This window comes from Saccostrea cucullata, unplaced genomic scaffold (genome assembly GCF_032062105.1).
Source record: "Saccostrea cucullata isolate Sc308-1 unplaced genomic scaffold, CSIRO_AGI_Scuc_v1 ctg14288, whole genome shotgun sequence".
NCBI lineage: Eukaryota > Metazoa > Mollusca > Bivalvia > Ostreida > Ostreidae > Saccostrea > Saccostrea cuccullata.
Genome location: NW_026929632.1, coordinates 26,202 through 38,655, shown reverse-complemented (window position 1 = coordinate 38,655; position 12,454 = coordinate 26,202). Strand labels below are relative to the sequence as shown.

Genomic DNA, 12,454 nt, shown 5'->3' with positions numbered 1-12,454 from the left:
AACATGTTGTCCTCAGTTGTGACTAGTTTTATGGTGTTTTAACCATAGGTTTAAAAAATATTCACAAATAATGTGTTTTACTTTATAAATAATTTTTTATAATAAAAAATTTAAAAGTACCAGCAACTTATTTAGATATAAATATTTTTTTCACTTTCTTTGAAAAAATACCAAAAAATTCATATAAAATTATTAAGAGCTAATATCGGCCTTTCAATGCTGAAACCATTGTTTAAAAAGAATGACTCAAAGATCTATAAAATAAAAAGTTGGTGTGGCATTCCAACTTAAGATTGGACGAGAATGATAGGAGAACAAGCACGTCACAAACTTGTTGATAACATTACAAGTTATGGACAAGTGCCCCCTCCAGTGGAGACGAATGGGAAACATCAAAACCTCACAAGTAGCGACTAACAAAGTAACATTGGTACAAACCATTAGGAATTAACTACATATTTCCTGTAAATTGTCAAATACAGCTGTATATATGCACCGATAGTTCTTGGGATCAAGTCTACCAACAGTCTTTCAGAATTTTCACGTGTTCTTATCATATCCTGTTATGAGCAGACATATTTTTGTATTTATATTACCACGTTAGTCCATTATACACAAGACGAAAGACCACCTTTAAGCAATCGCTTAATGGTAGCTTAATGGTGACTTAATGGTGGCTTAAAGAAGTTAATTCCTTTAAGCCACCATTAAGCCACCATTAAGCTGCAACTTACAGGTGCTTAATGTCCAAACTTCATTAAGCTACCATTAAGCCACCATTAAGCTGAGCTTAATGGTGACTTAATGGTCAACCCTCATTAAACGTTTACGCATCTTATATAGAATATTTGAACTAACTTTTAGTTATTTTAATATCATTTACGCAAAATCTATTCCAACTCATAATTCTGTCTCGATCATAATTTCTACGAGTTTTTTGTCAACATGCATAAACTTGATCACTGGGAACAAAGTTAGCTAATAGCCACACGGGCTTGCTCGAGGTGTTAATTTTTTCTTAATATCATTTACAGTGATAATAAAACAAGACATCCTGTATCAGAACCGTATATTATTTTTTTTTAAAAATAAATCATTAATACATGCGTTGTTTTTATTTTTAGTGTTTATGATTTTTAAAAATAAATAATTATTACACACCGTGAGCAAGTCCTTGTGAAATATCTTAAATTTACAATACCAAAAATCAATTTGTTCTTAAAATTATCTATATTCATGAACACAAAATATATATTACTTTTTAAAAACAAAATGGTATTTTTATTTCATGTGTTATAAAAGGAACATTCCGCTACAGAATTCACAGGAATATAACTATATAATCTCATGAAAAAAAAATCTCTGTCCTTTTTTTTTGGGGGGGGGGGGAGGGGGGGGGCTACTGGTATACAAATGTTTAGTTTTCAAAGATTGACTTTTACCATGAAAAACTTTTTAATGGCTTTTACATCATGAATAATTCTAATTAATTCGTTATTTTTTTTTTAATAATGCAGCGGTAAGTACATGTATCTGTCAAAATCTAGTCGGTCTTCAATGATTGTTATTTCAAAATCGATTTTCAGAGGAACGGCCGATCAGACTAAACAGGACATCCGACCAGATGTATATACACATTGAGAAACGGAGTAAGATTAACAGATGATCAGTGTACAGTAAACCGACTGGTCAGACAATAGACCTTAATTAGGTGTCCCCCCGTCCCCGGTTAACTAACAGGAAACTATACATACACAACGTACACTGACAGATTTTAATGATCAATTATTTTTTTTAAAAAAATTAAATTTAACGCAAGCATATAACAAATTAAAAAATATGATTCATCGTAAAAAGCCAATTATTTTGATACCCATTATGATACAAAAAGAATTGAAACTGAATATGATATTCTAAAAAAAGTTTTTGTAAACGTAATTAACCAGGTAACGCGAGGATTGTCACTAAATTGTTGACACAGAAACCGTTAATATCCGCAGTATATTAAAAATAATAGTAGAATCTGTTTTTTCCTCTTTCCTTTTCGATGATAGACTTTTGTGTTTTATCTATAATTAATTCATTTTCAATCATGATTTAATGCTTACATTTCGAAAATTTTGGAATAACAGAGCGAAGAACTCAATCACATTACATCAATCTCAAAGCCGAACTCAGTGTAGAAATATATATTAATGTGTTAAGATCCACAAATAAAATTGTTTATGTTTTGATTAATAAATCAATTCAAGACTTTTGGAAATGTTCAACAAAATACTAGTACCTTTACAAGTCCAAACAAATTTTGAAAAAAATAAAGGTTAAATATCTCATATTTTCATTACATTTTGAAGAGCGGCGATAGCCTAATGGATAAGGCGTTCGCCTTGCAACCCAAAGGTCATGGGTTCGCGCCCCGTCAGTGGCGATTTTTTTTTTTTTTTTTTTTTTTTGGATTTTGAATTTCGTTATTTTTCATAATCTTTACCAAATTAAGATATAAGCGAACTCTACATTTATAATATTGATAACAAATCACTATAAAAATAAATTTTCACCCATATAAACAATATTATCGACTGCGTAATGTGACTTAATGGTGGCTTAATGGTGGCTTAATGGTAGCTTAATGGAGTTTGGACATTAAGCACCTGTAAGTCTAGCTTAATGGTAGCTTAATGGTGACTTAATGGTGGTCTAAAAGTTACCATTAAGGACCTGTAAGCCACCATTAAGCTACCATTAAGCCACATTTAAGCACCCATTAAGGACTTTGAGTTGGCTTAATGGTAACTTAATGGTGTTGTAAATGTTACTTAAAGGTGCTTAATGGTGACTTAATGGTGACTTAAAGACAACCATTAATCCACCATTAAGGACCTATAAACCACCATTAAGCCGGACTTAAAGGGTGTGTTTCATCTTGTGATACCCCATGAACTCGAAACAAGGACAACACAAAAGAGTCTAAAATATCTACATTTATATTCGCCTAAAAAGAGTCGTCACTGGTATGTCACCAACAAAACTCCACAACAAAGTCACGACATCAACTCTTCCATCGTCAACCTCTCCTATCTATTTCACAATGTTCCATTATCACCCACATATGAAGCCCATGTCCCAAGCAGACTAGATCAATATACAGGCACAAACTTCACGTGCAAACAATTTCCAAAACGAGACAAGCTATACAATAACAATTTAGAAAAAAAGACCATCAAAAGTCTTGTCCAAGGTCAACATCTCTCATACTCCACAGCTAATATAATGTCCTTGCCAGCAAATACAATCTTTCATAAAGTCAACATATTGATTTACAAGAGGCTAAGTACAGATATATTTCTATATAGTCCTAAAAACATACAGTACCACGTCTTCAACGATGTTGCCTCAGACAGTCATTTTGATATATTTGCATTTTCTTTGTTTTCTTACACTATGAACCCCGGGGCTTCAATTTCATTCAAACCAGATATAAAACTTACAGAGTCTCTAAGTTCGTCAAACCAGTAAGTGTGCTGTTCGTGATTGTAGTTATTTCGTTATTGTCCAGATACCTGAAAAAAAAAAAGAAAAGCAAATGTCAAGAGCGTTTTTTTTTTCAAGCAAAGAATTATATAAATTTTCCCTGAAAGTTTGTTTTTGTAAGAAAGAAAAACAGATGAGTTTCAACTATTACGGGTATATTTTCGCCTAGATTCGCAATGCAAATACATGGAATTTAATCGGTACATGTACGACATGATGGGACAGTTTACGCTTTATTAAATGCGAAGCGTTTATGATGAATGAATTAATGAAGAATGGACGTGAAAAACATCCCTTTCAAGTTAAATAAATGGGACAGTCTGCACTATGAATACCAAAAAGCATCAATACAGAATGAAGACAAGGCATATATTAAGACTGATATTCCAGAAAAAATTTAAGATAATGAGCTTAAATTCCCTCTAATCTTGCTAAATCATTGAATAAATAAATGTTTTAGATTTTAAGGGTTGGGGAATTGATAATGATCAACTTACATGTATTTTAATTTTGTCAAACCGCTGAATGAATTGTCCTCTATTGTGGTTATTTTGTTTCTGTGTAGAAACCTGAAAGATATTTTGGAAAGTGAATGTCAAGTACAGGTATTTGTAATTATATCTGTTCCTTTATTATAATAATGAAGAATTACTGATTACATTAATAATTCTTACTAGCCTCACAATGCAATCACAGATACATTAAAGATTATTATGTACATATTTGTCAACCTGATTTGCTCATCCCACATTTTCTTTTGAATCTGTAGGTTGTTCATTGTATATTTTTTTCTGTATATTTTATTTTCTCTATCCATGAGTCTACTTTCCCCTGTTTTTTTTGTTGGTTTTTGTTGGTTTTTTTTTTTTTTGTTGCAAATATAACTACAAACTGCTTATCGTTAAATGAGGTTTATTAGAATGCCAAACAAATTAATGAAATATATTCAAAATTGCAGATACCCCTGTTTTAATGTATCCACTATAAGGATATTAATATATATTACGAAAAAATACAAGTACGACTATATAGGAATTGACAAGAATAATGGGAGACACAATTGCCACAAACGTGTCGATAACTTACACAAGTTATTGACAAGTGCCTCTTTCAGTGGAGACTGATGGGAAATATCAACACCTACAATGTAAAGACTAAAAAGAGAAACAATCCAACAAACCATCAAATGTACGAATTAACTATACATTTCCTGTAACTTGTCAAATATCTATATTCACTGGTAGGATCACCTATCAATCTTTCAGTTTTCACGCGAAAACCATGTATAAATACGTATTTGTGTATCTTATTCCAACGCCATGACAGTATACACCCCCGTGACGAACCGGAAACAAACGAAATTTACAAAATTCAATAACAGCAAAAGTTGAAACCCCCATAGAATAGCTGTGCCATGTTAAGTCAACAATAAAACTTCAACAACAAAGTGACGACGTCAACTCTTCCATCGCTCATCTCCATAATTTATTTCGCAATATACCGTTAACACCCACATATAAGTTTTGTCCACAAAAAACTGATATATGAGGCACATGTTCAAAGTACGAACACTTTCCAAAACCGGAGCAAGCTATACAATAATAAGTCCATGATAAAAACAAAAAATGCCGAGGTTATCATATCGCATACTCCACAGCTAGTATAATGTCCTTGCCAACAAAAACAATCTTTTATGAAGTCAAGCGTTGTGTTGGACTTTTGGGATTGAATAATGTTCTTTATATTCATATATTTCATTCTAACACATTGATAAATTACAGTGGGCTAAGTACAAATATATTGTTATCTAGTCCTACAAACATAACAGAGTACCTAATCTTCAACGATGAGCCTCAGTCAGTCATTTTGATATAATTATATTTGACAATGTAAAACAGAACACTTTAAAATGGGTTATTAACTATGCCATCATCCTGATGCAAGTTGTACAACACTGTAAACAGGGAATAGTATAAATAGCTAGGGAAATGGATAAAACGAGCACTTTTCAAAAACAAAGTCCATAAAACAATACAAAACAGAAGCAGAGCAAACACGGACCTCCGAAACATCAGAGGTGGGATCAGGTGCCATGTAGGAGTGAGCATCCTCTGCCGAACGCTCACATCCGCCAAGTGCTCATTTTCATGATCAGGAAATAATGGAACATTCCGTCGTTAATTCAGTGTATAAATAATGGGCTAAAAACTTATATAAAAATCTTCAGTCAGCAGTTGACAAGGTCATACATAACTAACGAAACGTTTATGTCATCAAATATTGATGAAAATATACTTCAACATAGAATATATTATAAGGTCATCAACTATGCCGACAGCCATACTTGCCACCTTAGAAAGCCACAAATCTTTAACTGTTTTGAACTTTAAATGCAATATAATTCATAAACACCTACAATAATACCTCAGACCACACCAATTCCGAAAAAAAAATAAACATAAGATAACAATACAAGACATGGAATAATTTTTTTATGTTGCACATAAATAGAATGATTCAAGTTTGCCGGTAAAAATTTTAAAAATTCAAGAATACAATGCTTTTTTCCCGAATATTTTGAATCAAACAACAGGATGTTATAATTTGGCGGATTGATACTCCGATTTTTTTTTTACTAAGATCAAACTCTTAGAAACAAAACTTACAAGCTTACTAAGTTTGTCAAACCAGTAAGTGTTCTGTTCTTTATTGTAGTAATTTTGTTTTTGTGTAGAGTTCTGAAAGAAAAAAAGAAAAACAATTGTCAAGAGCAAGTTTTCTTTTTTGTTCAAGTAAAAATAATTTTGCTTGGAAGTTTATTTTTATGAGAAAAAAAATACAAATAAGTTTTGATTATTACGGGTATAATTCCTTTCAGCTTTGCAATGCTAATACATAGAATTTAATCGAAATATACATGGTGGGACAGTTTACGCTTTATAAATTTCAAAGCGTCAATGATAAATGAATTTAAAAGATATTATAGTTTGGATATTGATACCCTAATGATATTTTAAATAACGAATTTAAAATCTCTCTAATTTTGTCAATCATTGAATGAAACAATAAACGGAATATTATATTTTAGAGTCTTGGTATCCTTTAAATAATTCTGAATAACAAACTTAGGGAGTCTTTATTTTGTAAAACCGCTAAACGCATTATTATCTATTGTTTTTATACGGTTTTTGCCCAAGTACCTGAAATATATTGTGAAGAGTGAGTGTCAAGTCTAAGCATCTGTTTATAATTTAATTCTGGTTTTAACGCTGTATTTGATTGGATAAAAATTTACTTTATGTCGTATAACATGGGTTGCCTACGTCACAATTACTTGCGTCAGAAACGTATCAATCCGCCTGACGTTACATTCAAATTTTGTACAAATTGAAGTCATTTTTTGAACAATCATCTTTTTTTCTTACATCAAATGAATAAAAAATAAATTATAAGCAATGAATTTAATAGCTACCCATTTTATACGGTATAAACTGGGTTTGAACAGTTAACGCTTTTTTATAAACCGTTTCGCGGTTTATAAAGCGTAAACTATGTTCCTCTCTTTTATGATTGGTAAAATTAAGGACCATCTCTAAAATTTTCACGCTAATTTCATTGGTTGAAATGCGTTCAAGTAATTGGAGATGACCCCACCAAAAAGAATAAATTGTAATCTTCACTGTATGACATAATTTTAAATAAATCCATACTTCTAAACATTATGTTAGTCCAAGATAGAGTAATTGAAAACTTTATTTGCATGTTTTTTCTCCATTTGAATAATCAAAAGCAATTTTTCTTTGTCATTAGTTCACTGTCTTCAAAGATTTTTCTTCGATAAAGAAGGCACGCTCCCTATATTAGAAATGGATTAGTTTATTTAAAAATAGCCTCCTTTACACAGTATAATTTTCTCAAAGTCCAAAAAACATTTTTCGTCAGTGTATAGAGGGTTCTTAAATTCATTCCTTAAATATCAACATGTATATTAAATATTACAATATATAACATCAATTTATTTATTCGATAATCTTAACTATGTATCATACATTAAACTTCCTTTGAATCTGTAGATTGCTTAATGAGTTCAAATAAATCATGTGAGTTATATGTATCATACTGATCGCTATTCAGGTTCGGCAAACATTTATGTAACAAAAAATCATTAGATACTTCTAACGTTCTTGATATTGATGAATCAAAACATAGGATATTATACTATGATGAACAGTTACTAAAACCATATTGGTTAAAACTCTAAGAAAACTCTTACAAGTACACCAGGTTTGTCAAGCTAGAAAATGTAGTGTTTTCTATCGTAGTAATCTCGTTCGAACGCAGGTCTCTGAAACATTGAAGAGTAAATGTCAAAAGCAAATTTTTTGATCCATTTAAAATAAATGTATGTTTGTTCTTTAAGAAAAAATACAGATTAACACATGAGAAAGTTTATTATCTCCACAATGCAATTATATTGAATTAAGGACAGATGATACAAACAAATAAAATAGATGCCTGGATTGGTACATATTTTTTGACCTAATTTCATTGCAAACGATGCAAATAATAAACCAGTAAAAAAATAGGAGCACCACGGACCCCCGAAACAACAGAGGTTAACCTTCAATACAAAAAAATTATTTCTCATTCTGTGTACGTATCATTCTACCTCCTGAAACCATACTAATTATTCTATACAAGTATTTTTCAATTCAATTCCGTTTTTGTGCAACTTTACTTTCAAAATGCAAATATATTGAATTAACGCGGTATAAACGGGGTTGGGACAGTTAACGCAATATAAACTGCTGAGCTTCAATAAAGAAAGAGTGCGCCGAATATTAATTAAAATAGATATATCAATATTTTAGATGTGGGAACATACAATTATCTTGTCAATCATAGAATAAATCCAAACATTGAACATTACAGTTTAGCGGATTGATATGTTACACAATTTTTTTAATGAGTGATTGCCCCTGAAATTTTTTGTTGTTAACAGAGAATTTGAAGAAAAATTAAAACGTTAAGTCGCAAAGACATTGAACAAACCACATATGATTTTTTTTGTCAAGAAGGATATGGAGATAACGAACAATTTTCAATCTCAAAGTCTCTCTGTCTCTCTGTCTCTGTCTGTTTCTCTCTCTATCTCTCTCTGCTGAGCAATCAATTTTGGTTGAGCAATTCATATTAACTTATGCTTAGTCCGTGATTATAAAAAAAATTGGACAGACTTTCTCTCTCTCTCTCTCTCTCTCTCTCTCTAGTAAGAAATTCATTTTGGTTCATATTTGGTTCATATTTGCAATAAAAATTATTTAACAGTTAAAGTGAATCTAATAACGATGTGATAGGTAAATGTGAAAGGTAAAGAAAAGCAATGGAATTCTACAAGTCAAGGTTTCATTCATCATTAATTGATATTTTAATTAATTGATATTTTTTAAGTCAGGTTGACAAAAAAACTAAAACAAAATGTTGATACGGATAAATGAACTTTTAAAATACATGTACTTTATATGTTTCTTTTTTCATGCAAGACCATGTTTCATCAAAACAGCTAATGTTGCCTAAATGAAAATAGTAATTACAGGCGAGACACTATATTCTTCTTTTATGATTTTCATCAAATTAGAAATAAATTGTATACTTAATTACAATGTACTTACAATTCACATGTGTCGCTGGGGAGGGTGGAAGGTACTTCTGTTAATCCTTTTCGCCTGCAATCTGCGGATTGTCCAGAGCATTTCGTCGACTGTTTACAGGTGCAAGGGCTACAGGCTTCAATCATAGAATCAAATAAAAAGGCACAGAAAACCAACGCCCATCGTGTCCAATTCATCTTACAAACCGGTATGCTATGTCTACGACTTTGTCAAACTCTGCAGTACTATAAGGATTACACTTTCTAATATTTCCAAGGATACGGATATACGACACAAGTAATACGGATCTTACTTTATTTACATCATTTGCTCTTCATTAACATATGATCATAGTACATGTAGTACTACGATCACTGTAACCAATCTAAAAATTTACAAAAGCACCACATATAAATCTAAGTTCTTTACTTATTAACTATTTCTGTTTTGGGGATACAAAATTTAAACTCACATGGTTTTTCGCACAAATGAAGGTCACATTGTTATAATGCAAAATTGTTTAATGTGACAACAAAGTATACATGTATTTTAAAAGTGATTTATAAGTCAATTTTTATCTTATTCCATTATTTTAAACATAATACACAAAATGTAATTCGTAGGATTTTATATGCTCTTGGATGACAGATAATGAAAGTTTCCAGATGGTTTTTTCATGGTTTCTCGTCAAATGCAACCGTCTTTGCATCCGTTTATTTTAAAGCAAAGAATGATTGCACTTAGTGTACTAAACGTGGCCCCCGGTAAATTGCGCAAAAATAAGGTACATGTATAGAAAGTAGCCTTATGAAATTAATTAAACAATTCTTCAAGTTCTAGATCGCAACTTTGCAAAATTACAGAAATTAAAAGTGAGTAATATTGAAGAACGAGACAGTGTTTTGTAAGAGGGGTCAATGCAAATCACGAATCTCCATTGTTATTCAAAGTTATTCCGATTTTTAGAGCTGAAATACATAGTAAGTGCATGCTTGCCCAAATTTCTCAAAAGGACAGAAGGTGTAGAACTTTTGGAAATTCAACAGATTTAAGGGAGAACTTTGGGCAAGCCTGTGCTCGGGGTAAACTTTTTGAAAAAAGGTACAAAACGCCGACAGTTTTCTTCCCTGTTTACGGGTATTTACATGTCATTGACCTCATTGTGACCTGTTTAATATTCCAATTTACCACGTGATTTGTAGACTCAGGTAACATTGTGAATACAAAAAAATCGATAAACCACGTGGTTGTAGATTCAGTCGAAAGGCGTCCAACTTAGACATTTACAGGTACATTTTCAATCAATCAACATAGAATTATTTCTTTTTTGTCAAGTGTTTTAATAGGGTGCTGGAATATTATATTGGAAAACAATGTAACGATATTTTATTTTTAGTCCTTGGATTTAAGGGGCACGTTTAGAGGCTCAACGAGTTTCAAAGATTTAGCTCCCATCTTCGAAGAAGCATCATTCCTCAAAGTGTTTTTGATAGTAACAATATAAGGACACGGGGTAGAATATGTTGATTGTTTAACACTGGCATGGAATTCTTACTGGTAAACACCCCTCCCCCCCCCCACACACACACACGAAAAAAAAACAAACAATAAAATATCACCACATACAGCATCACAAAAATATTCCGTACACCATTATTTAAAAGAAGTACGGGGTATTTACTGTACTTTAAAAAGTACGAATAGACGGTCTTACTAAACAGAGTATGCTAGTACGCTAGAGTACTTTAGAGTACGCTAGTAATATTTTATAATTTAATGCAACTAAACTACTTCTTGTATGTTTTTCTATATAATTATAACTTATTGAATATATATTTTTAATAAAGGGCAAGAGCCATGTTATGCATAAAATGGCCCTGTACTTACATCAATTAATTAACTATCACCCTCTTTCCATTTTCATATATCAAAATAAAGTAGACACTTGGTGCTTTCATGTTCTATAATGAAATTTCAAATTTCATATTTTTGAGAATCCAAACATTTAAAAACAGGCTTTGAGAAATTGCATTGTTCTTGAAATTTGCAGAAAATATGCGTATTTGACTACCTTCAGCAAAGAATTAAGATATGAGCACAGCCCACGATCCAAAAAATAAAATGTGTTTTTTGATCTTCAGAAATAGGCCTTTCATTATGTATTGGCATATTTTGATCAGAGGTTGTGCGCTATATGAAAAATTGAAAAAATGCTTCAACTTTAGGTCAATTTCAAAGGAATTTACAGGATATGAGGAAAATGACGCATTTTATGACGTCATAATGCATTGACTAGATGTGAAATTACGTCACAATTAATAGATACGTGGTCACCAACAGTCCAAGTGATAAATACTGCATTTGCAACCTAAACTAAGCTGTTTTGAATTTTCAGAAATTCTCAGGGCCAAATAAGGCCAAAAGTGGCTCTACCTCTTTGTATGTTTTCTTTATTTTAAGGGTTATTTCAATTTTTGATTTCAGGTTACGGTTTATCGTTTGATCCCGATCTAATTTAAACTTAAACGTTGAAATTCTCATTGTGAATGTGCAAAATATTTACACATGCAATAAATTAAATATTTGATAAAATTTAGATGCAAATCTTTAGTAAGTAAGGCTAAAACAAAATAGTAATTGAGATTGGGGTAGGCCTATTATTAATATTTAATGCGTTGAAATATGGGTGTTATTTTTCTGTCAATCTATCGCTATAAAAACAAATACTTGAAACAAATATTGCAGTATAAGTTTATAATAATGTTCAATCAAGTTGTACATACATAGTCAGATAAACAATTTAATTGCATAAAATAACATAATTTTTCTAGCGTACTCTAAAGTACTCTATCGTACTCTGTTTAGTAGTACCCACGAATAGAGAGAAAGAGAGAGAGAGAGAGAGAGATGTTTAAAATTGCAATATGGCACTAACCTTTTAAAAAATATAGAAGTTTTTCTTAAATATGATTTTCCCCGTTTTCATATAAAAGTATAGGCTCAGTTTATTTAATTTAGTGTTAAATTTCCACCGAGAAACGACTACAAGATGGGGGATCTGGATTTATAGGGATAATATACATCTCAAATCCTCCACCAGTACCATCTTTCGTTAAAAAAAAATGTCGCAATCCTTGAAAAATTCTTTGTGATTATTTTTCTGTTTACAGTTTGTATTTTGTATTAAATTCCAAAAGCCATTATAACTGGCTAAATATTACATGTTTTCAATCGATCGATGAACTTCCCCGCCTTCACTGAATATTTATGTG

At 31.3% G+C, this 12,454-nt stretch overlaps 1 protein-coding gene across 1 annotated transcript; it reads right to left on the bottom strand.

Moving 5' to 3' along the window:
- Window positions 1-5,960: 5,960 nt before the first annotated feature.
- LOC134281532 (asporin-like) lies at window positions 5,961-9,625 on the bottom strand. Its single transcript, XM_062763986.1, has 3 exons — window positions 9,204-9,625; window positions 7,805-7,876; window positions 5,961-6,269 (listed from the first exon to the last, which is right to left on the bottom strand). The coding sequence occupies exons 1-3, from the start codon at window positions 9,377-9,379 to the stop codon at window positions 6,194-6,196; spliced, it is 324 nt and encodes a 107-aa protein (XP_062619970.1). The 5' UTR covers window positions 9,380-9,625; the 3' UTR covers window positions 5,961-6,193.
- Between the last annotated feature and the right edge of the window lie 2,829 nt (window positions 9,626-12,454).

Excerpts from the sequence above, each read along its gene's own strand:
- LOC134281532 (XM_062763986.1), bottom strand. The coding sequence starts at position 9,379 with ATGAATTGGACACGATGGGCGTTGGTTTTCTGTGCCTTTTTATTTGAT. Across the intron at positions 7,877-9,203 it reads CCCAGCGACACATGTGAATT|AGACCTGCGTTCGAACGAGA; the intron begins GTAAGTACATTG and ends TCAATGTTTCAG. Across the intron at positions 6,270-7,804 it reads TTGACAAACCTGGTGTACTT|AACTCTACACAAAAACAAAA; the intron begins GTAAGAGTTTTC and ends TTTTTCTTTCAG.